The 24831-nt window shown below is 43.4% G+C and overlaps 2 protein-coding genes across 3 annotated transcripts in view; one reads left to right on the top strand and one right to left on the bottom strand.

Annotated features, from left to right (window-relative positions):
• LOC121542253 (large neutral amino acids transporter small subunit 3) overlaps positions 1-11660 on the top strand; it is a 36832-nt gene extending 25172 nt beyond the window's left edge. For both annotated transcript variants that reach the window (XM_041851697.2, XM_041851696.2), the window contains exons 6-15: positions 6475-6567; positions 6759-6892; positions 7093-7220; positions 7591-7737; positions 8557-8589; positions 9424-9559; positions 9656-9785; positions 9894-9967; positions 10038-10161; positions 10271-11660. In XM_041851697.2, the coding sequence (XP_041707631.1) occupies positions 6475-6567; positions 6759-6892; positions 7093-7220; positions 7591-7737; positions 8557-8589; positions 9424-9559; positions 9656-9785; positions 9894-9967; positions 10038-10161; positions 10271-10468 (1197 nt within the window). In that variant the 3' untranslated portion in view covers positions 10469-11660. The remainder of the gene's footprint in view (positions 1-6474; positions 6568-6758; positions 6893-7092; positions 7221-7590; positions 7738-8556; positions 8590-9423; positions 9560-9655; positions 9786-9893; positions 9968-10037; positions 10162-10270) is intronic.
• Positions 11661-13750: 2090 nt separating this feature from the next.
• On the bottom strand, positions 13751-24748 carry med19a (mediator complex subunit 19a). Its single transcript, XM_041851688.2, has 6 exons — positions 24381-24748; positions 23779-23901; positions 21888-22021; positions 19604-19700; positions 16304-16398; positions 13751-14159 (listed from the first exon to the last, which is right to left on the bottom strand). The coding sequence occupies exons 1-6, from the start codon at positions 24589-24591 to the stop codon at positions 14094-14096; spliced, it is 726 nt and encodes a 241-aa protein (XP_041707622.1). The 5' UTR covers positions 24592-24748; the 3' UTR covers positions 13751-14093.
• Between the last annotated feature and the right edge of the window lie 83 nt (positions 24749-24831).

The raw sequence follows: 24831 nt of genomic DNA, 5'->3' as shown, positions 1-24831 counted from the left end.
AACAGAGAGTAGCAGGTCCCACAGTTGACAGTGCATGTCAGAGAAAAAACACAGCCATGAGATCGAAGGAATTGTCCATAGAGCTCCGAGACAGGTTTGTATCGCGGCACAGATCTGGTGAAGGGTACCAAAAAATGTCTGCAGAAGGTCCCCAAGAACACAGTGGCCTCCATCATTCTTAAATGGAAGAAGTTTGGAACCACCAAGACTCTTCCTAGAGCTGGGAGAAGGATCTTGGCTCAGGGATGTGACCAAGACCCGATGGTCACTCTGACAGAGGTCCATTGTTCCTCTGTGGAGATGGGAGAATCTTCCAGAAGGACAACCATCTCTGCAGCACTCCACCAATCAGGCCTTTATGGTAGAGTGGCCAGACGGAAGTCACTCCTCAGTAAAAAGCACATGACAGCCCGCTTGGAGTTTGCCAAAAGGCACCTAAAGGACTCTCAGACCATGAGAAACAAGATTCTCTGGTCTGATGAAACCAAGATTGAACTCTTTGGCCTGAATGCCAACCGTCACGTCTGGAGGAAACCTGGCACCATCCCTACGGTGAAGCATGGTGGTGGCAGCATCATGCTGTGGGGATGTTTTTCAGCGGCAGGGACTGGGAGACTAGTCAGGATCAAGGGAAAGATGAACGGAGTAAAGTACAGCGAGATCCTTGATGAAAACCTGCTCCAGAGCGCTCAGGACCTCAGACTGGGGCGAAGGTTTACCTTCCAACAGGACAACGACCCTAAGCACACAGCCAAGACAACGCAGGAGTGGCTTCGGGACAAGTCCCTGAATGTCCTTGAGTGGCCCAGCCAGAACCTGGACTTGAACCCGATCGAACATCTCTGGAGAGACCTGAAAATAGCTGTGCAGCGACGCTCCCCATCCAACCTGACAGAGCTTGAGAGGATCTGCAGAGAAGAATGGGAGAAACTCCCCAAATACAGGTGTGCCAAGCTTGTAGCGTCATACCCAAGAAGACTTGAGGCTGTAATTGCTGCCAAAGGTGTTTCAACAAAGTACTGAGTAAAGGGTCTGAATACTTATGTAAATGTGATATTTCCGTTTTTTTAAATTTATTTTTATAAAAAAACATTTCTAACAACCTGCTTTTGCTTTTTCATTATTGGGTATTGTGTGTAGATTAATGAGATTTTTGTTTTTTTTAATCCATTTTAGAATAAGGCTGTAAAAGTGAAGGGGTCTAAATACTTTCCGAATGCACTGTACACCTGTTGTATTCGGCGCATGTGACCAATCAGATTTGATTTGATAACGATGATAGTAATTGAAAGGGAACAGTTTGGAGATTATGTGAAAATTATTACACCAAAAGGTGAGGACACAACAGTTCACCTGACACAAGACTGAATCCAAACATTATACTGTTGATTTGATGTGCATTTTACATTTACTGTACGGGAAATCTGAAAATACTCTGGATACATTCAGTAACATGATAAGCATATTCCTGGAAAATGTGGGGTAGGTGCAACATAAGACAAAAATGACAAGGGTGTGCACAGTTCCTAAGTAATTTCAATGCACTTTTATGACTCAAAGAAGAGTCTTCAACTATAAGGTACTTTTTCTTAGCTCTCCTAGCTGTGCCGTTGAGAAACTAGAGCAAGCACACTTGTAGTTGGTTTGGTTGGAACAAAAACCTTCATCCCCGCAATCACACAATTACTGTTGTTGTTTACGCAATCTGAGTCAGGTGGGCATGATTTGAAGGCTTGTTCTAATGCCAACATGACTAGCTAAGTTATAAAATATGATATTATAGTGTTAGGCTTTCACAAGGCAATTCAGAGAAGCAGATTGTCATTTTGGTGCGCATAGAAAGGAGTAATGAGTGCATTCAGGTGCTTGTGCCGTAGCAACTTTTCTTCAATAGACAAATAGGCTCAGTCTGTTCAGAACAACCTAGTATGACGCCATGTCATCTTGTAACTGTACATCAAACATAGTGATCATGAACGTTGACCCTGTATATGACATGGGTTTTATGATATGGACTCATCTTTCAAAGTACATAGAGTCCTCTTAATTTACAGCATTTCCCTCACACAGACAACAAAAAATTAGCTAAAGTTGCCCAATTAGCGGTAGTGTTGTCACTATACCAGTATCATGATACTTAGAAGTAAGGAAGCAAAGGAAACCAAACATGAAGCGGACAATTTTTTGTTGTTGTCCTAATGTTGGAAAACAACTGCCTTATGTTGTCACCCAGAGTCGCATTTGTGTATTTAACAAGCTATAACACACTATTTTACAAAAGTAGGTTTCAAAGGACCATAGAGTGAAGTCTGCTTCGTGTTTTTATTTTTGCCAAGGAAAATCTGGTATTATGACAACAGTAATTAGCAGGAGGGATGGGGGCAACTTCTTGTCCCACGAGGTACTCAAGTTCAGAATGGCTGTCAGTCAAAACCCATACAGCGCTGTGAAGCGCAGAGACAGAGCTCTGATGTAATGTATAGAATGTTACTGTACAGCCACTGTGTTCCAATTTAGGCGTTTATCCGTTTATCCAAAACTGCCACTTTCAACCCATATACAGGTAGGAGTGTGAAAGGCTACGGTTGTGTTTAGGATTGGCTGGTGGACAATTGGCATTTCATGGTATGAGAGTAGGAATTGACCAGGAAAACACTAGTCTATAACTAGGGCCTGGAGTTGTTCTTGGTCAGGAAAACCTCCTGGCCTTATTTAAGTGGTCTATGAGGCTCTACTGAGGCTGAGGTGATTGGTGCTTAGCTGTTCCATTTTACGATATTCCATGGCAACAGCCACATCCCTCCCTTCCCCCTGTGTCTTGAGCGAGACATACAGACAGGTGGCAGACAGACAGATGTGGATCTGAGAAAGAGAGAGGGCAGATGAGACAGAGAGGGGTTTGAAAACTGGACCTTACTTAAAGCCTGTAACTCGGGCCCAGAGTATTTCTTGGTAAGGTAATTTGGCCAGGAAAACCTCCTGGGCCTACAGAAGGGGGTGTAAGACAGTTAAGGGTGGCATACATCGAACCGAATGTGGATCTCCCATTCGTCTACCGATCATTCAGTGCGCTTTTGACCTCTGACTGCCAACATTTTTTGTGCGATTCTACATGTAAAATCGGTTTGCACTCGGTTCGCAAAGTACTCTCAGCAGGCAACCACTATTGGTGTGTCCGAGCCCTTAGAGAGGAAGAGAGTACTAATCAGCCATGGTTTAGTGCTTCCTGTAAACCATGGCTGAGTGCTTGCCTATGGAGCAGTGAGGGGAACGGCACCTCTGTACCTTCGGGCTCTGATCAGTCCCTACACCCAAACGAGGGCATTGCGTTCATCCACCTCTGGCCTGCTGGCTCCCCTTCCTCTGCGGAAGCATAGTTCCCGCTCAGCCCAGTCAAAACTGTTCGCTGCTCTGGCACCCCAATGGTGGAACAAGCTCCCTCACGACGCCAGGACAGCGGAGTCACTCACCACCTTCCGGAGACATTTGAAACCCCACCTCTTTAAGGAATACCTGGGATAGGATAAAGTAATCCTTCTACCCCCCAAAAAAAAATGTGTAAAGTGGTTATCCCACTGGCTATAGGGTGAATGCACCAATTTGTGAGTCGCTCTGGATAAGAGCGTCTGCTAAATGACGTAAATGTGCCCTTGAGCAAGGCACTTAACCCTAATTGCTCCTGTAAGTCGCTCTGGATAAGAGCGTCTGCTAAATGACTAAAATGTAAATGTAAAATGTAAACTCTGGAGAGAGAGAGGAGGCCTACAGCTGTATGGGCTCCTTCTTTAGGGACCCTAACATCGACTCAAGTACACGTTTTGTCTCGCTCACTCCATCTTTCTCCCCCTTCTCTTTCTCTTTGTTTCTCTCTGTTTCTCTCAGACTCATTTGCTTTCTCACTCGTCAGTCGTCACACACTTTTCACAGATGTGCTTTTCCATCAATCCTAGAATGTATTTTCATATCCGTGTAACATTTCCAGTAATTCCCATGTACCTGACTGTAAAACCACCTGGGTCATTCCTCTCTCCTAAACTCACGTTTCCACTGACCCTGGCTGGCCAAACAGGGAAGTCACACACGTGCTTGAAGGACATGCGTTAAATGTGTGCTTTCTAGGCTCCTGTCAGAGAACCGGTGGGAATATCGCCTCCTGCACACACACACACACAGACGCCAAGACGCTCTCAGTCTCACTGTGCTGTACAGTTACAGTCCAACAGGCAAACGTCAAGACTGGCATTTAACATGGCTATACTAACTTTACTTTGACATTTGTAAGAGATACAAACTTCTCTGTGTGTTTTTAGCACATGGCTCCTCTCGCTAGCATTCCCAAAATCCGCCAGAGATCATCCTGGTATATCTGTAGTGTTACACATTGTCTGCGCCAGGATGTGAAATATTTGCCTTCTAGGAACCCATCAATGAGGACGGGTGTGTCAGGTGTCTTTTACTAGTCCAGTGCCATGTCGGAACATGGCCAGGAACAGTTTTACAGTGTGCTCGCTGGCAGGATGGCTCATAATAATTGCCAGAATGGAGCGAATGGAATGGCATCAAACACATGGAAACCATGTGTTTGATACCATTCCACCAATTCCGCTCCAGCCATTACCACGAGCCTGTCCTCCCCAATTAAGGTGGCACCAACCGCCTGTGCTTGCCAGCCTGTTGTTGTGTCAGACCTGACTCCTCTGACATGACCCCAAGGTGACCTCTAGGATCTAGCTACATACCAACCTGGTGCCAGCTGACGCTGTCAGAGGGTGACAAAAACACCACAACTTTCCATCGCTCACCATGTCACGTTTCACTTTGTCAGCACAAGTACTGCTCTAGGAAACAAAACATTGTGTAAAAATGTCCTCAAGTCTAGTGTTCCGTAAATTCCCAGAGATTCACTTATGCAAATAGCAAGTCTTGACTTGTTGAAACTAACATTAAGTTCCCCTTTGCTGAGCACTCATCAGTGCTGCAAGGTGTCTCTGTAATTACTACTAATAATCACAATGATCATCACTTTTAATCAAGGAACACAGAGCAGAGAGAGAGAGAGAGAGTGAAAATAATGGGAACTTTGTGGGAAACTATTATGGTTAAATGGGAGAATGAATTTGGGAATCCATGATTTAAGTGATAATGCCCAAGACGCTGGTGTTTGGAGGACATATTTCGTCGAGGGCCGGCAAACCATGCCAATATTTCCTCCAAACGCCGGCTTCGAGGACATAAAAACTTTTATAGAACTGGTTCCCTACATATTCAAATATTGATTGACATATTTTCATTAAAAATGTTACTTAATTTATTTGGATACATCCATAACAATGAGCTAATGAGGCGTGATTTCACCTGGTATAGAAAATGTGCTCACTCGTCAGGACACTGTTGTTCAGAGGAGCTAGCCAACAACACAGCAACAGTAACACAATCACTTCAAACTGAAGCTGGATAGACTGCAAACTAGCTGCACTTCATTTCGTTTTACCTTTTTTCAATTTACATTTCTTTGTAATATCCATAAAAATGATGCCACCTGATTAATGATTTCGACTGGCTGAGAAACGCTAACTGCCTGTCTGTCTCGTCCCGACTCCCGACACGTTCATTACTATGGGAGATCGAATTTGAATATTGAAACAATGTTGCAAATGTCGGAGAGACAGACAGCAAGGTTTATACAAATATCTGCTGTTGAAAACTAAATGTTAGTCTGAAAGAAATGTGAGATAATGTCTAGATAGTGGAGATCATGTTTATAAAGTGCCTGGCTGGGCTGATGAGACAGTGGATTGTGCAGTCAGATGGAACAGAGTAAATGGCATATTATTATTATTATAAATAGGCATTTTAACGTCATAGATATAGCCCGTGGTAACTTGTGGAATAGACACCGGCTGGAATGCGGTTTTAACCAATCAGCATTCAGAATTAGACCCACCCCATTGTATAATTCCAGAGAATGTACAGAGCATTGTCGTTAATCACATGGCTGATGGATGGTTAATCACATGGCTGATGGTTGGTTGAAAAGTAGAGAAAGTCTGTGCTGAGAATGGCCCAGCTCATGAACAGTACTCTTAATGAATGGCATTGTGTCTCAATTTTTTTGTTTGTAATTATGCTTCAATCGTTCTGCCTTTATGAAATGTCTATTATTAACTTGATTAAATGATAAGAAGTATTTTCAGTATGATAATACTTCCTTTGCCAAAGTGGTTCGGTAGATACTGTAGTAAACGTGTGCTGGGTTTATATTTTACTGAATAACTTTGTGCCCTCTGTTGGTGAGCTTGCATTACTGCACTCCTAATGCACTCAGTCAATACTTTCCTAATGCAGTGTGTCTGTTCTCATATTGTATCAGTGCGTATTGATTGTGGTCAAATTATCGATGTTTGAGACTGTTCATAAATGTATCCCTCTCTCTTTCTTCCTCATCCCCTGTTCCCCAACCCTTTCTCCCTCCAGCTACCCAACATGTTTGGCAGTCTGAGCTCCACCATCATGTCTCTGATGATTGGCTCCTACGCCTCCTCTGCCGTCACCTTCCCTGGAGTAAAGGTAAACATGATGATGTCATCAGAGATGGACGCACATTTGTTACCGTTGCCTCGTATCACTCATACAAATAGAATACATGTTCAGCCTTCATATGTTATGTGAAGAAGTCGTTGAAGTGTCCACAGTAAGCCTAAAATATTTATACTTTTCTCTACTAATAACACCCCATGTTCTCTCCCTCCCTCTCTAAGCTGATCTATGATGCAGGCGTGTCGTTCCGGGTGATCATGTGGGTGTGGTCGGGTCTAGCAGGCTTCGTCTTCCTCAACTGTTTCTTCAACTGGCCAGTGGAGGCCTTCCCCACTCCTGACGAGGTCAACTACAGGTCAGTACAACACTAAAACAACATTACTACAACGTCAGAGCACTGAGTAAAAAAGAATGGCCATTATAATATTATTATTCTAACACTTCCACAATGCTAGAACAATACAGATATGCGAAAACATGATCAGGTTACCATACTGAAATGCAACATAAGGATAAGCAAAGGAAATAAACAACTTTCTTTATTTTCCTCCTCAGTAAGAAGTTAGCGTCGACTGATGTGTCTGGAGACCATAAGGGCGTGGGGGAGAGTTTGAATCAGAAGAATGGAGACCCAAAAGGAGACCTGAAACACTCCACTGAGAAACTCCCAGCCGTAACACAAAGTGAGTCCAGAACACACACCTGAAAACAGAACGCTGCTCTTGCTCACAAACACATCCCATATTAACTGTCTGCCCATCTCTCTCAGACACCATCCCATATTAACTGTCTGTCCATCCCTCTCAGACACCATCCCATATTAACTGTCTGCCCATCTCTCTCTATCAGACACCATCCCATATTAACTGTCTGCCCATCTCTCTCGCTCTCTCTCTCTCTCAGACACCATCCCATATTAACTGTCTGCCCATCTCTCTCGCTCTCTCTCTCAGACACCATCCCATATTAACTGTCTGCCCATCTCTCTCGCTCTCTCTCTCAGACACCATCCCATATTAACTGTCTGCCCATCTCTCTCTCTCTCTCTCTCAGACACCATCCCGCTCCGTAGGTCGGTGTTCTCGCCCATCTTCCTGTGGAGTCTGGTTACCATGGGGATGACCCAGCTCAGGATCATTTTCTATATGGGTGCCATGAACAAGATGCTGGAGTTCCTCGTCACCCACGGCAACCCTCACTGTGAGTAACTAACAAACCACACCAACTGACAAACCAGACCAAGACAGTCAACTGACAAACCAAACTAATGACAGTCTACTGACCAACCAGACCATGACAGTCAACTGACAAACCAAACTAACTGATAGTCAACTGACAAACCAGACCATGACAGTCAACTGACAAACCAAATCAACTGACAGTCAACTGACAAACCAAATCAACGGACAGTCAACTGACAAACTAAATCAACTGACAGTCAACTGACAAACCAGACCATGACAGTCAGCTGACAAACCAAATCAACTGGCAGTCAACTGACAAACCAGACCATGACAGTCAGCTGACAAACCAAATCAACTGGCAGTCAACTGACAAACCAGACCATGACAGTCAGCTGACAAACCAAATCAACTGGCAGTCAACTGACAAACCAGACCATGACAGTCAACTGACAAACCAAATCAACTGACAGTCAACTGACAAACCAAATCAACGGACAGTCAACTGACAAACTAAATCAACTGACAGTCAACTGACAAACCAGACCATGACAGTCAGCTGACAAACCAAATCAACTGGCAGTCAACTGACAAACCAGACCATGACAGTCAGCTGACAAACCAAATCAACTGGCAGTCAACTGACAAACCAGACCATGACAGTCAGCTGACAAACCAAATCAACTGGCAGTCAACTGACAAACCAGACCATGACAGTCAACTGACAAACCAAATCAACTGACAATCAACTGACAAACCAACACACTATCATGATTGGCCCCTATTCCCTCCATGTAAATGTGTTCTAATCAAGTTGACCTGTCCTTTCTTTCCTTAGCTTCTGAGTTGATTGTCGAGGCAGAGAAGAAAGGTGAGAAATGTCTCCTGGTGAAAGTGTGTGTCCTTGTCGTGTGTATGAGTGTGTGATGATCGTCCCATGTCCTCCATCACTTGATCTAAAGATATTATGAATAACCAGACACTGACAATGATTTACTGTGTATGAGAATCACTATTTATTGTAATAATGTGAGATTAGCGATGGATTTCGATGTCTTTATTGTTGCTGATCACCTGTTAAAGAAGAGAAACATAGCCTAAGGAGTTAGAGTTTGGAGCCGAAACATACTGTTGTGCGTCTCCCGGTAAAATTGTTCTCTTTCTTTCTTTCTTTCTTGTCATGTATGTACCGATCAGAAGTTCATAATGTGATCATGTTTAGCAAGTGAAACGTTAAGGTGAATCTTTAGAAATGTAAATGGTTACCTTGTTTTCCTCTGTGATTAAAGAGGGTTCTGTTCATTTCATGTTCAGAGAATTGATGGGCAATTGGGGTGCGTTCGAGCGCATGGTGTTCTTAAGGTTATTCACGTTATCATCCGAGGATGTGTATATCGAAATTCAAGTATCCTGATGTGAAATTGGTTCTCATTGGCTGTTGCATTTTGAGCATTTGTATTTAAGCACCTGCCACTTGTTTGTCGGACAGGGAACATGTTGGCATGCTGCTGGGTTATGTTTAAAGAGCGCGATTTGATCCAGTATTTTTTTCTTGTTAATACCTGTACGCCAGCTATTATTATCTTCACTTGCAAATAAAAAGCCTCACTCTGGGCAAGAACAATCAGTTCTGACTTGTTCCCTCCTCACTGTAAAATCCTACCACTGGGTCTTTCTCACAGTGTCTAAATGTGTGTCTCTCCAGTGAGTTTCTACTCGTCCATCTTCGGCACCCTGCAGCTGCTCTGCCTGGTCACCTGTCCTCTGATTGGCTACATCATGGACTGGAGGATGAAAGAGTGTGTGGATGAGACCAGAAAAGACACAGAGACAGAGAAGAGGTGTGAGAAAGAGAGAGAGGGGGGCGGGGTGAGCTGAATGGAAGTAAGAGGTGAGGTGGATGTCTTATCTCATTGTCCCTGTCCAAACCCACACAGACCAGCAGACGGGCCAACTAGAGACAAAAAGATCCAGAAAATCACTAATGCCATGAGAGCCTTCATATTCACCAATCTGCTTCTGCTGTTGTTCGGAGTGTGCTGTCTGATAGACAACCTGCCGCTCCAGGTACACACACACACATTTTCGCTCGTTCGTTCGTTAACAAACACACACAAATGCACATACACCCTCCCCACATCCAAATGTCAACACACTCCTTCCCTCTCTCTGTAGATCCTGACCTTCATCCTCCACACCGTGGTCAGAGGGTTCATCCACTCCTGCTGTGGCGGCCTATATGCTGCTGTGTAAGTACTCAACTTCCTCATCTTTACATACAGAAATTGACTTGAGAAATAATTGCCCATTCTCTCACAGGTACCCCTCTAACCAATTTGGAACTCTGATTGGGCTGCAGTCGATGATCAGTGCTGTGATCGCCCTGCTGCAGCAGCCCCTCTTCGTCGTCATGGTGGGATCCCTGCACGGAGACCCCTACTGGGTGAGACACACACACACGCTCAGTTTTCCAGTGCAGTTACCCATAATGTACAAGACTTTGTAACCCCTGACTTGTTGTCTAAATTCCCATATCTTTGTCCCCGCATCAGATCAACCTGGGCATGGTCCTCTTCTCATTGGCTGGCTTTTTGTTGCCTGTATACCTGTTCTACCATCGCAGACACCTGATCCAGGAGAAGGAGGCTCAGGACAAGAATGCCACTGGCCAGGAGAGAGAGGCTCTCAACCACTCAGAGACCAACGGCCTCAAACACCGTAGCAATGGTCACAGCATCCAGGAAGCATAGGAAGTGGTTCTGGAGCAATGCTAAGGATTTTGGGAACTGTAGGATTATTTGTGTCAATGTCCATGGTATCCACCAAATCAGTAACCACAATATCGTCACCAAGTAAACATTTTTTGTTGTTGCATTGTTAGCATTATTGCCGTTGCTGTTTTTGTTGCTTTAGGGCTTTATTCAATTGGTATCGCGGAAGTTCAGCGCTAAAGCCCAATCAAAATTTTATGGCAATGTTCCCGCGTTGGCGGAAACTGCATTCACGGTAAACACTGCATATGTCAGCTTAATCGGAAATTACCTTTACATTTGTATCGCTTCAGCGATGCAGATTGAATAGAGCCCTAAGCCATAGAACTTCGAACCATGATCAACTAACATTTCATGACTTTAAGTTAGATACTAGTCAATGGAGTTGCTTGAATTGGAATGTCTAGATAAGGATAAGTTGTCATCATTATTTTGTTCAGTTCAGAATATCCAAATCACATTTCACTGGTCACAAGCAGACAGACCCTCATATGGCGGTGTGGCTAAGCCAAGACTTCTATGGTACATGAAAAACCCTTCAGTGGCATGTTACTCCTTTAATATTACTCAATCCATGCTGACAAAGAAAACACAACACCAAAGAATGATATTCAGATATGAATTGTGCAGCTTCTACTGAAACAAAACAATGATAGTGTTTCTGTTTCTGTTAATCAAATACGCTGGGTGTCATAGACAAAATAGGTATCAAAATGACATGTAATAAAGTGTGAATAGCATAGTTATAAGGTCGTGATAGGTTGTACTATGACACTTGGGTGAAATCAGACATCCAGCCAGGAAGAATGCTACAATTTGTTATACCAAATATTATGCCATTGACGTTTGTATTACAATCATATTTTTCTCAGAACATTTATCTTAATATCGCATAAACAAACATACATACATACAGACACACACATGTGCATGTGCTGGCTCTTAAGCACTCTCTTTCACAGACTGGCTGACTGTAGAGACACTAACTACCTCTTCTATTCCCTTAACCGTCTCTCTACAACCAAGACCCATCTGTGTGAGTGTACTGTGTGTGTAGATTTGTCTTTTCATTGGTCAATTTATCACCCATTAACCATGTAATACGTCGATTTTTCATTTTTGGTACGATTATTTTTAATTTTCCAAACAATATAAACATGTACAGACAAGACAGCGTAGATAAACTATGCATAGATTGTTTAAAGATTTATGAAGTAGAGCCAATTGGTCATTCTCCACTGAACTCTCATTTTAGGATTTTGTTTTTAAATAGGAAAACATGAAATGGTGTGACACTTCACATGACACCGAAAGGTGAGACTGATTTTCAAAAGTAGACACATACATTGGTAATGTATCCAATGTGTCTAATACTTTTACAGTTTTGTGACCAGGAATTAACTTGTGTGTGTAAAACAATATATATTTACTACATATACACTACCATTCAAAGGTTTGGGGTCACTTAGAAATGTCCTTGTTTTCAAAAGAAAAGCACTTTTTTTGTCCATTAAAATAACATCAAGTCGATCAGAAATACAGTGTAGACATTGTTAATGTTGTAAATGGCTATGGTAGCTGGAAATGGCTGATTTTTAATGGAATATCTACATAGGCATACAGAGGCCCATTATCAGCAACCATCAGTCCTGTGTTCCAATGGCACGTTGTGTTTGCTAATCCAAGTTTATCATTTTAAAAGGCTAATTGATCATTAGACAACCCTTTTACAATTATATTAGCACAGCGGAAAACTGTTGTGCTGATTAAAGAAGCAATAAAACTGGCCTTCTTGAGACTAGTTGAGTATCTGGAGCATCAGCAATTGTGGGTTCGATTACAGGCTCAAAATGGCCAGAGACAAAGAACTTTCTTCTGAAACTCGTTAGTCTATTCTTGTTCTGAGAAATGAAGGCTATTCCATACGAGAAATTGCCAAGAAACTGAAGATCTCGTACAACGCCGTGTACTACTCCCTTCACAGAACAGCACAAACTGTCTCTAACCAGAATAGAAAGAGGAGTGGGAGGCCCTGGTGCACAACTGAGCAAGAGCATCCCGGAGTCACCTCTTCACTGTTGACGTTGAGACTGGTGTTTTGCGGGTACTATTTAATGAAGCTGCCAGTTGAGGACCTTTGAGGCGTCTGTTTCTCAAACTAGACACTTTAATGTATTTGTCCTCTTGCTCAGTTGCGCACCTGTGTGAATCAAGAATGGTCCACCACCCAAAGGACATCCAGCCAACTTGACACAACTGTGGGAAGCATTGGAGTCAACATGGGCCAGCATCCCTGTGGAATGCTTGCGACACCTTGTAGATTCCATGCCCTGACGAATTGAGGCTGTTCTGAGGGAAAAAGGGGGCAGTGCAACTCAATTTTAGGAAGGTGTTCCCAAGGACAAGGTTTTTTTCTCTTATGCAAATGCTTCTGGTGTAATGCTCCACTGTACATAGACGTCACCAAAGAGATGTGTAACAACACTGTCTTTAATGTTAAAAGTCACTTTAAATTTCTCTATATAAATAGTCTGATGCTTTTCTATTATGCAACTGTTAATGATGTGAATCATTACTATATTATGACGAAATATGTTGGTTTTTGTACCTGACCTCACTGCCATAGAATTGAATGTAAAACCACAGCGACAGACAGTACCAAACATCACCTGGGAAACCAAAGCCATGTTGAGGGTGGCTACAACATAGAAAAATAATGTGTGAGCCATTCCAGTCATTCTATTTCTATGGGCTGCAAAGCCATATGAAATAGATAGGTTATTTTATGTTTAAAGTGTACAGCACTTTTCCTCAGGGGCATGGGGCATGTCGCTAATATGCCATAATTATGAAATGTATTGTATCCCCTCCCTATCTCGCTCCTTTTATAGCTTTGTTGTGTCGGAAGTGATATGCAATTTTTTTGTGCCATGTCTCATTTGGGGACTAAAGCCAGCTTTAAGTCTGATCAAATAAATAATAAACAAATATGTAGGAAACTGTCCTGTGACTGTGTGCTTTGATATTCCTGACAATCTTCCAAGTTAGTACTTGGCAGAATAGTCATATATAAATTAAATGTTGAATGGATGTTTTCAGATTGTAAACACATGCCGCTGCATATTCCTGACTACGACTTTGCTAGTCACACTTTAGCTGGATGAGACCATATGCCTAAGACTGAAACAACAGGTCACCAAAGGCAACGTTTCAGGCATAGAGGAGAAGCCCATACAACAGAAAGAGGAGCAACTCAGCATGAACAATAATAACCAAAGTTTATTGGAATATAATGTGTGGTTAGAGAATATCCCAACCAAATGAAAAAGGGACACTCATCATATACACTCAGTCAGAACATCACAGTGACCTTATGTCTGTCATACTGTAACAACATTACTCTCCAATGCTCACATCCAATCTGCCACCCACACACTTGACCTTTCTCACGAACTCACATCCTGTACAAACATACATTTTTTCTTTCCCTCTCTCACATGCATAATCTCTCGTATCTGCATACATTCTCACAAACATTTCCTAATTCTCTTCAAACACACTCACACGCTGCTCCTCCCTCTCACACACACGGTGTCTGCCTGGTCTATCGGAGGCTGTTGCTGTTGGGCTGAGAGCCAGCCAAGCCAGGGTGGTCCGGACTGTGGCGGTTCTGCAAGAAGAGGCACAAACACTATAGAAAAAGTCCCAACCCATAGACATTGGCTTCATCTTCTAAATCAATCACCTCCCTCCTAACCCCTTACCGCCGTCTTGTGTACCACTGTTTTTATTCCCCCTGTATGCACTCGTTTGATGCAACATGGAGATTTAAGCAATTTTTCAGCAGATTTGTCCCTTCTGTCGTTTATATTGGTATAGTTAGTTTTCCACACAAGTGCGACACACGTTGACCACACAGATTTAGATGTATAGCCAGCAAAGTGAGCTAGCTCAAAAGGTAGCTGGCCTCCATTTAGTTTCTGATGTACGATTTTAATAGCACACCACATTTTCTGAGCCACGGCTTGCAGTCGTGTGATTTTCTAAGATCAAATAATGACAAATACAGTGGGGAGAACAAGTATTTGATACACTGCCGATTTTGCAGGTTTTCCTACTTACAAAGCATGTAGAGGTCTGTAATTTTTATCATAGGTACACTTCAACTGTGAGAGACGGAATCAAAAACAAAAATCCAGAATATCACACTATGATTTTTAAGTAATTAATTTGCATTTTATTGCATGACATAAGTATTTGATACATCAGAAAAGCAGAACTTAATATTTGGTACAGAAACCTTTGTTTGCAATTACAGAGATCATACGTTTCCTGTAGGTCTAGACCAGGTTTGCACACACTGCAGCAGGGATTTTGGCCCACTCCTCCATACAGACCTTCTCCAGATCCTTCAGGTTTTGGGGCTGTCGCTGGGCAATACGGACTTTCAGCTCCCTCCAAAGATTTTCTATTGGGTTCAGGTCTGGAGACTGGCTAGGCCACTCCAGGACCTTGAGATGCTTCTTACGGAGCCACTCCTTAGTTGCCCTGGCTGTGTGTTTCGGGTTGTTGTCATGCTGGAAGACCCAGCCACGACCCATCTTCAATGCTCTTACTGAGGGAAGGAGGTTGTTGGCCAAGATCTCGCGATACATGGCCCCATCCATCCTCCCCTCAATACAGTGCCGTCGTCCTGTCCCCTTTGCAGAAAAGCATCCCCAAAGAATGATGTTTCCACCTCCATGCTTCACGGTTGGGATGGTGTTCTTGGGGTTGTACTCATCCTTCTTCTTCCTCCAAACACGGCGAGTGGAGTTTAGACCAAAAAGCTCTATTTTTGTCTCATCAGACCACATGACCTTCTCCCATTCCTCCTCTGGATCATCCAGATGGTCATTGGCAAACTTCAGACGGGCCTGGACATGCGCTGGCTTGAGCAGGGGGGACCTTGCGTGCGCTGCAGGATTTTAATCCATGATGGCGTAGTGTGTTACTAATGATTTTCTTTGAGACTGTGGTCCCAGCTCTCTTCAGGTCATTGACCAGGTCCTGCCGTGTAGTTCTGGGCTGATCCCTCACCTTCCTCATGATCATTGATGCCCCACGAGGTGAGATCTTGCATGGAGCCCCAGACCGAGGGTGATTGACCGTCATCTTGAACTTCTTCCATTTTCTAATAATTGCGCCAACAGTTGTTGCCTTCTCACCAAGCTGCTTGCCTATTGTCCTGTAGCGCATCCCAGCCTTGTGCAGGTCTACAATTGTATCTCTGATGTCCTTACACAGCTCTCTGGTCTTGGCCATTGTGGAGAGGTTGGAGTCTGTTTGATTGAGTGTGTGGACAGGTGTCTTTTATACAGGTAACGAGTTCAAACAGGTGCAGTTAATACAGGTAATGAGTGGAGAACAGGAGGGCTTCTTAAAGAAAAACTAACAGGTCTGTGAGAGCCGGAATTCTTACTGGTTGGTAGGTGATCAAATACTTATGTCATGCAATAAAATGCAAATTAATTACTTAAAAATCATACAATGTGATTTTCTGGATTTCTGTTTTAGATTCCGTCTCTCACAGTTAAAGTGTACCTATGATAAAAAGTACAGACCTCTACATGCTTTGTAAGTAGGAAAACCTGCAAAATCGGCAGTGTATCAAATACTTGTTCTCCCCACTGTATATATTTTGATTTAGTCACTCCCACATTTGAGTCTTGTTGTTCCAGGCTCCACGCAATTAACCCGGGGGCGAGGTTAGGGGCCTCCTATATCCAAATGTCAGTGCAAGAGGTGGAGAGAGGGTCAGGACAGTAGTCTTACCTTCTTCTTTTTCTTGTCCTTCTTTTTCTTCTTGCGGTCGGGGTCGTCATCCCTCTTTTTCTTCTTCTTCTTGGGGTCAGAGTCTGAGGGGGTTTCTGTAAAAACACAAGGAAGGGTTTCAAAGGATGTTGGATGGTGGTGTACAGTGCCTTGCGAAAGTATTCACCCCCCTTGGCATTTTTACTATTTTGTTGCCTTACAACCTGGAGTTTAAATGGATTTTTGGGGGGGTTGTATAATTTGATTTACACATTCCTACCACTTTGAAGATGCAACATATTTTTTTTGTGAAACAAACAAGAAATAAGACAAGAAAACTGCATACAGTGAAGGAAAAAAGTATTTGATCCCCTGCTGATTTTGTACGTTTGCCCACTGACAAAGAAATGATCAGTCTATAATTTTAATGGTAGGTTTATTTGAACAGTGAGAGACAGAATAACAACAAAAAAATCCAGAAAAACGCATGTCAAAAATGTTATAAATTGATTTGCATTTTAATGAGGGAAATAAGTATTTGACCCTCTCTCAATCAGAAAGATTTCTGGCTCCCAGGTGTCTTTTTATTTTGGTAACGAGCTGAGATTAGGAGCACACTCTTAAAGGGAGTGCTCCTAATCTCAGCTTGTTACCTGTATAAAAGACACCTGTCCACAGAAGCAATCAATCAATCAGATTCCAAACTCTCCACCATGGCCAAGACCAAAGAGCTCTCCAAGGATGTCAGGGACAAGATTGTAGACCTACACAAGGCTAGAATGGGCTACAAGACCATCGCCAAGCAGCTTGGTGAGAAGGTGACAACAGTTGGTGCGATTATTCGCAAATGGAAGAAACACAAAATAACTGTCAATCTCCCTCGGCCTGGGGCTCCATGCAAGATCTCACCTCGTGGAGTTGCAATGATCATCAGAACGGTGAGGAATTAGCCCAGAACGACACGTGAGGATCTTGTCAATGATCTCAAGGCAGCTGGGACCATAGTCACCAAGAAAACAATTGGTAACACACTACGCCATGAAGGACTGAAATCCTGCAGCGCCCGCAAGGTCCCCCTGCTCAAGAAAGCACATATACATGCCCGTCTGAAGTTTGCCAATGAACATCTGAATGATTCAGAGGAGGACTAGGTGAAAGTGTTGTGGTCAGATGAGACCAAAATGGAGCTCTTTGGCATCAACTCAACTCGCCGTGTTTGGAGGATAAGGAATGCTGCCTATGACCCCAAGAACACCATCCCCACCGTCAAACATGGAGGTGGAAACATTATGCTTTGGGGGTGTTTTTCTGCTAAGGGGACAGGACAACTTCACCGCATCAAAGGGACGATGGACGGGGCCATGTACCGTCAAATCTTGGGTGAGAACCACCTTCCCTCAGCCAGGGCATTGAAAATGGGTCGTGGATGGGTATTCCAGCATGACAATGACCCAAAACACGCAAAGAGGAGTGGGACAAAACCCCTCCTGAGATGTGTGCAAACCTGGTGGCCAACTACAAGAAACGTCTGACCTCTGTGATTGCCAACAAGGGTTTTGCCACCAAGTACTAAGTCATGTTTTGCAGAGGGGTCAAATACTTATTTCCCTCATTAAAATGCAAATCAATTTATAAGATTTTTGACATGCATTTTTATGGATTTTTGTTGTTGTTATTCTGTCTCTCACTGTTCAAATATACCTACCATTAAAATAATAGACTGATAATTTCTTTGTCAGTGGGCAAACGTACAAAATCAGCAGGGGATCAAATACTTTTTTCCCTCACTGTAACTATTCACCCCCCCAAAGTCAATAGTTTGTAGAGCCACCTTATACAGCAATTACAGCTGCAAGTCTCTCGGGGTATGTCTCTATAAGCTTGGCACATTTTAAGGCAAAACTGCTCCAGCTCCTTCAAGTTGGATGAGTTCCGCTGGTGTACAGCAATCTTTAAGTCATACCACATATTCTCAATTGGATTGAGGTCTGGGCTTTGACTAGGCCATTCCAAGACATTTAAATGTTTCCTCCTAAACCACTCGAGTGTTGCTTTAGCAGTATGCTTAGGGTCATTGTCCTGCTGGAAGGTGAACCTCCGTCCCAGTCTGAAATCTCTGGAAGACTGAAACAGGTTTCCCTTAAGAATTTCCCTGTATCCATCATTCCTTCAATTCTGACCAGTTTCCCAGTCCCTGCTGATGAAAAACATCCCCACAGCATGATGTTGCCACCATCATGCTTCACTGTGGGGATGGTGTTCTCGGGGTGATGAGAGGTGTTGGGTTTGCGGCAGACATAGCGTTTTCCTGGATGGCCAAAAAGCTCAATTTTAGTCTCATCTGACCAGAGTACCTTCTTCCATATGTTTCGGGAGTCTCCCACATGGCTTTTGGTGAACACCAAACGTACTTGCTTATTCTTTTCTTTAAGCAATGGCTTTTTTTATGGCCACTCTTCCGTAAAGCCCAGCTCTGTGGAGCGTACGGCTTAAAGTGGTCCTATGGACAGATACTCCAATCTCCGCTGTGGAGCTTTGCAGCTCCTTCAGGGTTATTTACATTTTAGTCATTTAGCAGATGCTCTTATCCAGAGCGACTTACAGTTAGTGAGTGCATACATTTTTCAGACTTTGGTCTCTTTGTTGCCTCTCTGATTAATGCCCTCCTTGCCTGGTCCGTGAGTTTTGGTGGGCGGCCCTCTCTTGGCAGGTTTGTTGTGGTGCCATATTCTTTCCATTTTATAATAATGGATTTAATGGTGCTCTGTGGGATGTTCAAAGTTTCTGATATTTTTTAAATAACCCAACCCTGATCTGTGCTTCTCCACAACTTTGTCCCTGACCTGTTTGGAGAGCTCCTTGTGGTGTTGCAGACTCTGGGGCCTTTCAGAACAGGTGTATATATACACTGAGATCATGTGACAGATCATGTGACACTTAAATAAAGTCCACCTGTGTGCAATCTAACTAATTATGTGACTTCTGAAGGTAATTGGTTGCACCAGATCTTATTTAGGGGCTTCATAGCAAAGGGGGTGAATACATATGCACGCACCACTTTTCCGTTATTTATTTTTTTGAATTTTTGAAATAAGTTATTTTTTTCATTTCACTTCACCAATTTGGACTATTTTGTCTATGTCCATTACATGACATCCAAATAAAAATCAATTTAAATTACAGGTTGTAATGCAACAAAATAGGAAAAAAGCCAAGGGGGATGAATACTTTTTCAAGGCACTGTATCTGTATCTGTGTGTGTGTGTGTGTGTGTGTGTGTGTGTGTGTGTGTGTGTGTGTGTGTGTGTGTGTGTGTGTTACCTTGCGGTATGGGATCCTGTGGTCGGTGGTGTTTGTGCTTGTTTTTGCTCTTCTTCTTTGGGGGCTGGATGTGCATCAGTCTGTACTGCTCTGGTAGCTAGACCACAAACACACAGAGAGTATATATCATCTTCACATCTTCGTTAGCAGTACAGACATTTTACGGCCTAATGTTGATTAATAAAGTTCCCTAGAATGTGTGAGCATTGTGGTCAAAGAAAGGTGTGTGAGTGCAGGGTTGGGTAGGTTACTTTCTAAATGTAATCCATTCCAATTACATGTCCAAATTTGTAATCAGTAATGTAACTTTTGGATTACCTAAACTCAGTAACGTAATCAGATTACTTGTAGTTACTTTTTGATTACTTTTCCCTTAAGAGGTATTAGAAAAAGACAAAAAGGATCCTTCAAACGCATTTGGTGTTTCATCATAGTGGTATCTGACTTGTGGCCAGACTCACTCAGGCGGAACAAACTTAAACTTGCGTCTTTTTTCAATGATGAATTGAATATGTCTGAGAAAACAGAAAGGTGTGAAAGTATTTTTTCGCAAACATCCTTTCTGAATGTAAAAGTAGTCCAAGAAGTAATTTAGTTTCTCAAAAGTATCTGTAATACACTGCTCAAAAAAATAAAGGGAACACTAAAATAACACATCCTAGATCTGAATGAATGAAATAATCTTATTAAATACTTTTTTCTTTACATAGTTGAATGTGCTGACAACAAAATCACACAAAAATTATCAATGGAAATCAAATTTATCAACCCATGGAGGTCTGGATTTGGAGTCACCCTCAAAATTAAAGTGGAAAACCACACTACAGGCTGATCCAACTTTGATGTAATGTCCTTAAAACAAGTCAAAATGAGGCTCAGTAGTGTGTGTGGCCTCCACGTGCCTGTATGACCTCCCTACAACACCTGGGCATGCTCCTGATGAGGTGGCGGATGGTCTCCTGAGGGATCTCCTCCCAGACCTGGACTAAAGCATCCGCCAACTCCTGGACAGTCTGTGGTGCAACGTGGCGTTGGTGGATGGAGTGAGACATGATGTCCCAGATGTGCTCAATTGGATTCAGGTCTGGGGAACGGGCGGGCCAGTCCATAGCATCAATGCCTTCCTCTTGCAGGAACTGCTAACACACTCCAGCCACATGAGGTCTAGCATTGTCTTGCATTAGGAGGAACCCATGGCCAACCGCACCAGCATATGGTCTCACAAGGGGTCTGAGGATCTCATCTCGGTACCTAATGGCAGTCAGGCTACCTCTGGCGAGCACATGGAGGGCTGTGCGGCCCCCCAAAGAAATGCCACCCCACACCATGACTGACCCACTGCCAAACCGGTCATGCTGGAGGATGTTGCAGGCAGCAGAACGTTCTCCACGGCGTCTGTCACGTCTGTCACATGTGCTCAGTCTGAATCTGCTTTCATCTGTGAAGAGCACAGGGCGCCAGTGGCGAATTTGCCAATCTTGGTGTTCTCTGGCAAATGCCAAACGTCCTGCACGGTGTTGGGCTGTAAGCACAACCCCCACCTGTGGACGTCGGGCCCTCATACCACCCTCATGGAGTCTGTTTCTGACCGTTTGAGCAGACACATGCACATTTGTGGCCTGCTGGAGGTCATTTTGCAGGGCTCTGGCAGTGCTTCTCCTGCTCCTCCTTGCACAAAGGCGGAGGTAGCAGTCCTGCTGCTGGGTTGTTGCCCTCCTACGGCCTCCTCCACGTCTCCTGATGTACTGGCCTGTCTCCTGGTAGCGCCTCCATGCTCTGGACACTATGCTGACAGACACAGCAAACCTTCTTGCCACAGCTCGCATTGATGTGGCATCCTGGATGAGCTGCACTACCTGAGCCACTTGTGTGGGTTGTAGACTCCGTCTCATGCTACCACTAGAGTGAAAGCACCGCCAGCATTCAAAAGTGACCAAAACATCAGCCAGGAAGCATAGGAACTGAGAAGTGGTCTGTGGTCAACACCTGCAAAACCAGTCCTTTATTGGGGGTGTCTTGCTAATTGCCTATAATTTCCACCTGTTGTCTATTCCATTTGCACAACAGCATGTGAAATGTATTGTCAATCAGTGTAGCTTCCTAAGTGGACAGTTTGATTTCACAGAAGTGTGATTGACTTGGAGTTACATTGTGTTGTTTAAGTGTTCCCTTTATTTTTTTGAGCATTGTATTATAAAAATGGTTTGCCTAGTAACGTAACAGATTACGGTTTGTTTTTATGTAATCAGTTACTCCCTGTGTGTGTGTGTGTGTGTGTGATTACAGGTCCGGTGTGCAGTCTGAAGCCGGTGAGGCTGGCTCCGGTCAGAGGGCTGAAGGAGTTGCCACACACTGGAGGCTTCTCTATCAGAGAGCGCAACGAACTGCCATCCTGGGTACCAGGACAGTCTATCATACCTAGAGAAAAACAAAACAACCAAAAAAGTTATATTTTCACACACTGGATAGGTGCAGTGAAATGTATTGTTTTACAGGGTCAGCTATAGTAGTACGGCACCCCTTGAGCAAATTATGGTTAAATGCTTTGTTCAAGGGCATATCGGCAGATTTTACGGGTATTTGAACCAGCAACCTTTCAGTTACTGGCCCAAAGCTCTAACCACTAGGCTAATATAGAGGCGAAAGAAACGCACACCTATTTAGACGAGGTGCTGGCTAACGGAGTAGAACACTTGGAAAAGAAAAGGAAAGCCGCACACTCTAGGAGCTCAGATGCAATAATTTAATATCCTAATAACCAACATTTCGACAGACAAGTTGTCTTCATCAGGGTATAATGACAAACACTGCGGGTCACTAGTTTATATAGTGTCAAAGGACACACGCAGGTGTCTGTAATCATGGCTGGGTGTGGCCTAATAGCATTGATTAATTCACAGATAAACAGAACATACAAAAAACATGGATAGCATACGATCATAGATACAACTTGGCTACATAGGCCCACAAACATTTACAATGAATAGCAAAATCACAATAATCACAAGAATGGCTTCAAATCAAAGTCTACGTTGAGACCGAAGGGAGCAAGGGTCTTTAAATTAAAGATCCAGGCAGCCTCTTGTTTTAACAATAAGTTGTCGAGGTCACCCCCTCTCCTAGGGAGGGTGACATGTTTGATGCCGATATAACGTAGGGACGAAATCGAGTGGTTCGCTTCCAAAAAGTGGGCAGCGACTGGGTATGTCGAGTTTTTGCACCTAATGGTGCTACGATGCTCCGAGATTCTTACTTTTAATTCGCACTTTGTTTTACCCACATAATGTTTACCACAAGGACAAGTTATAAGATAAATAACTGCCTTAGTGGAGCACGTAATAACACCTTTGATTGGGATCTGTTTCCCTGTTTGGGGGTGTTTAAAGGATCTACATTTGTAAGTGCCATTGCATTGAGTGCAGCCGTTACACTTGTAGTTTCCATCCGGTAGAGGCGCAAATAGACGTTGTGCAGGGATATTTAGGGGTGGTAAATCCAAATTTACCAATTGATCTCTGAGGTTTCTGCCCCGCGAGAATACAACCAATTGAGGGTCTGAAAACACATTACCAATACTGTCATCGGATCTTAGAATGTGCCAATGTTTGTGAACGATTCCCTTAATTTGTTCAGAGCACTTTGAATAGCGTGTAGTTAGAACGCAAGAATGATTCTTTTTGCGAGACTGTCCCTGAAAGAGGTCAAGTATCGATTTGTTTTGAATTTTCTCATTGGCAGTATTAATCTGACAATTTTTGTAGCCCCTCTCCTTGAATTTTCTTTGCATCACAGCCATATTTCGGTCGAAATCTGTAAAGATCAGTGTATAGAACATTATCCTCACACAAAATCAGAAGATCAAGGAAACTGATTTGACGTGTGTCAGATTGCTTAGTAAATCTGGTGCTCAGAACAAGAGTTAGGAAAAGCACGGAACGCCTGGAGCAGTTTTAAATCACCCCTCCATAGAACAAAAATATCATCAATGTACCGTTTCCACTAGGCTACCTGCCGCACAGAAGAGAAGTGAAAACGGAGACACTGATTACACAGAGACAGAGGAGAGATGGAGAAGAGGCGAGTGAGTGAGGTGTGGGGATACTCAGCCGGGCGGGTCAGACACACACAAACACACACACAGTAAACAGAGTAACTGTGCTGAGTGTGTAGTTCACCTGGTAACTCTGGCAGGAAGTTGCTGAGCTTCTCCTTGACCTTCTTGCCACAGAACTTGTTGTAGGCGTGTTCCAGGTTGTAATGGGTGATGAGGTTGGTGTTGCCCGTCAGCTCATTGCCCACTGAGGGGCAAACACAAAGGAAAGGACACTGTCAATACAGTAACAAGATCCAGAGTAGTCCATACAGAGGTCAATGTCCCATACAACGGTCCAGAGTGAGTAACTTGTTATGGCACACATACACAAAAATGTATGCACGCATGACTGTAAGTCGCTTTGGATAAAAGCGTCTGCTAAATGGCATATTATATTATTATATAAATTAATATACTACCCACTGGGCTAACTAGCCAGTAACCAGCTAGCTCTAGAGCAGGGTTTCCCAAACTCGGTCCTGGAGCGCGCCCCCCTGTAAACCCAGTTTACAGCCTGCCCCCCTTTACACGTCATTACCGTCTATTGAATGGACTAGTAACCAGCTAGCGCACAGGTTAGATAATGTTATTGGAAAACATCATAAGGAACTAGCGAATAATAATCCTCCACTCAAGTATGAATAAACATATTACGTACTGCCTACACTGAAATGTTAACTTTACCTGGTAGTTCTCGCAGTAAATAAAAAGGTTCGTTCATGGCTCCCGGCTTCCGTAGAGCAGGCCCCTCATCCCCGTGCTGAGGTGGCATCTGAGCCGCCATCGTGACTTGGTTTGGCGGCAGAGGCTTTCCCGGTCCGAATCCCAGAGACGATGATCCGGGAGGTCCCTGAGCTTCATTTTGACCATACAGAGTTGAAAACATTTCCGTCATGTCTATTGCGAGTATGTCATATATTTAATAATAAAAAAGACATTGATTTCCTCGCCTATACGTTTAGTTTTGTACACATATAGCAACGATTGTATGACAACAGCTTGACTCGTCTCGACTTCTTTGTGGCATATTCGCCATCGGCGAAGTACCGTAATACCAGCAATATATTGGCTGGATAAATTGTACTGACAATGGCATCCGCTATAAAAGTGTGCGTTTCAAAAGTTAATATTGTAT

Source organism: Coregonus clupeaformis, chromosome 3 (genome assembly GCF_020615455.1).
Source record: "Coregonus clupeaformis isolate EN_2021a chromosome 3, ASM2061545v1, whole genome shotgun sequence".
Lineage (NCBI taxonomy): Eukaryota > Metazoa > Chordata > Actinopteri > Salmoniformes > Salmonidae > Coregonus > Coregonus clupeaformis.
The sequence above is the reverse complement of the archived record's forward strand: the minus strand, read 5'-3'. Positions and strand labels throughout refer to the sequence as shown.

Coding starts and splice junctions, on each gene's coding strand:
- med19a (XM_041851688.2), bottom strand. CDS start 24,591: ATGACGGAAATGTTTTCAACTCTGTATGGTCAAAATGAAGCTCAGGGA. Junction 23,902..24,380: donor TTTACTGCGAGAACTACCAG/GTAAAGTTAACA, acceptor TTTGCCCCTCAG/TGGGCAATGAGCTGACGGGC. Junction 16,399..19,603: donor ACAGGATCCCATACCGCAAG/GTAACACACACA, acceptor GTGTTTTTACAG/AAACCCCCTCAGACTCTGAC.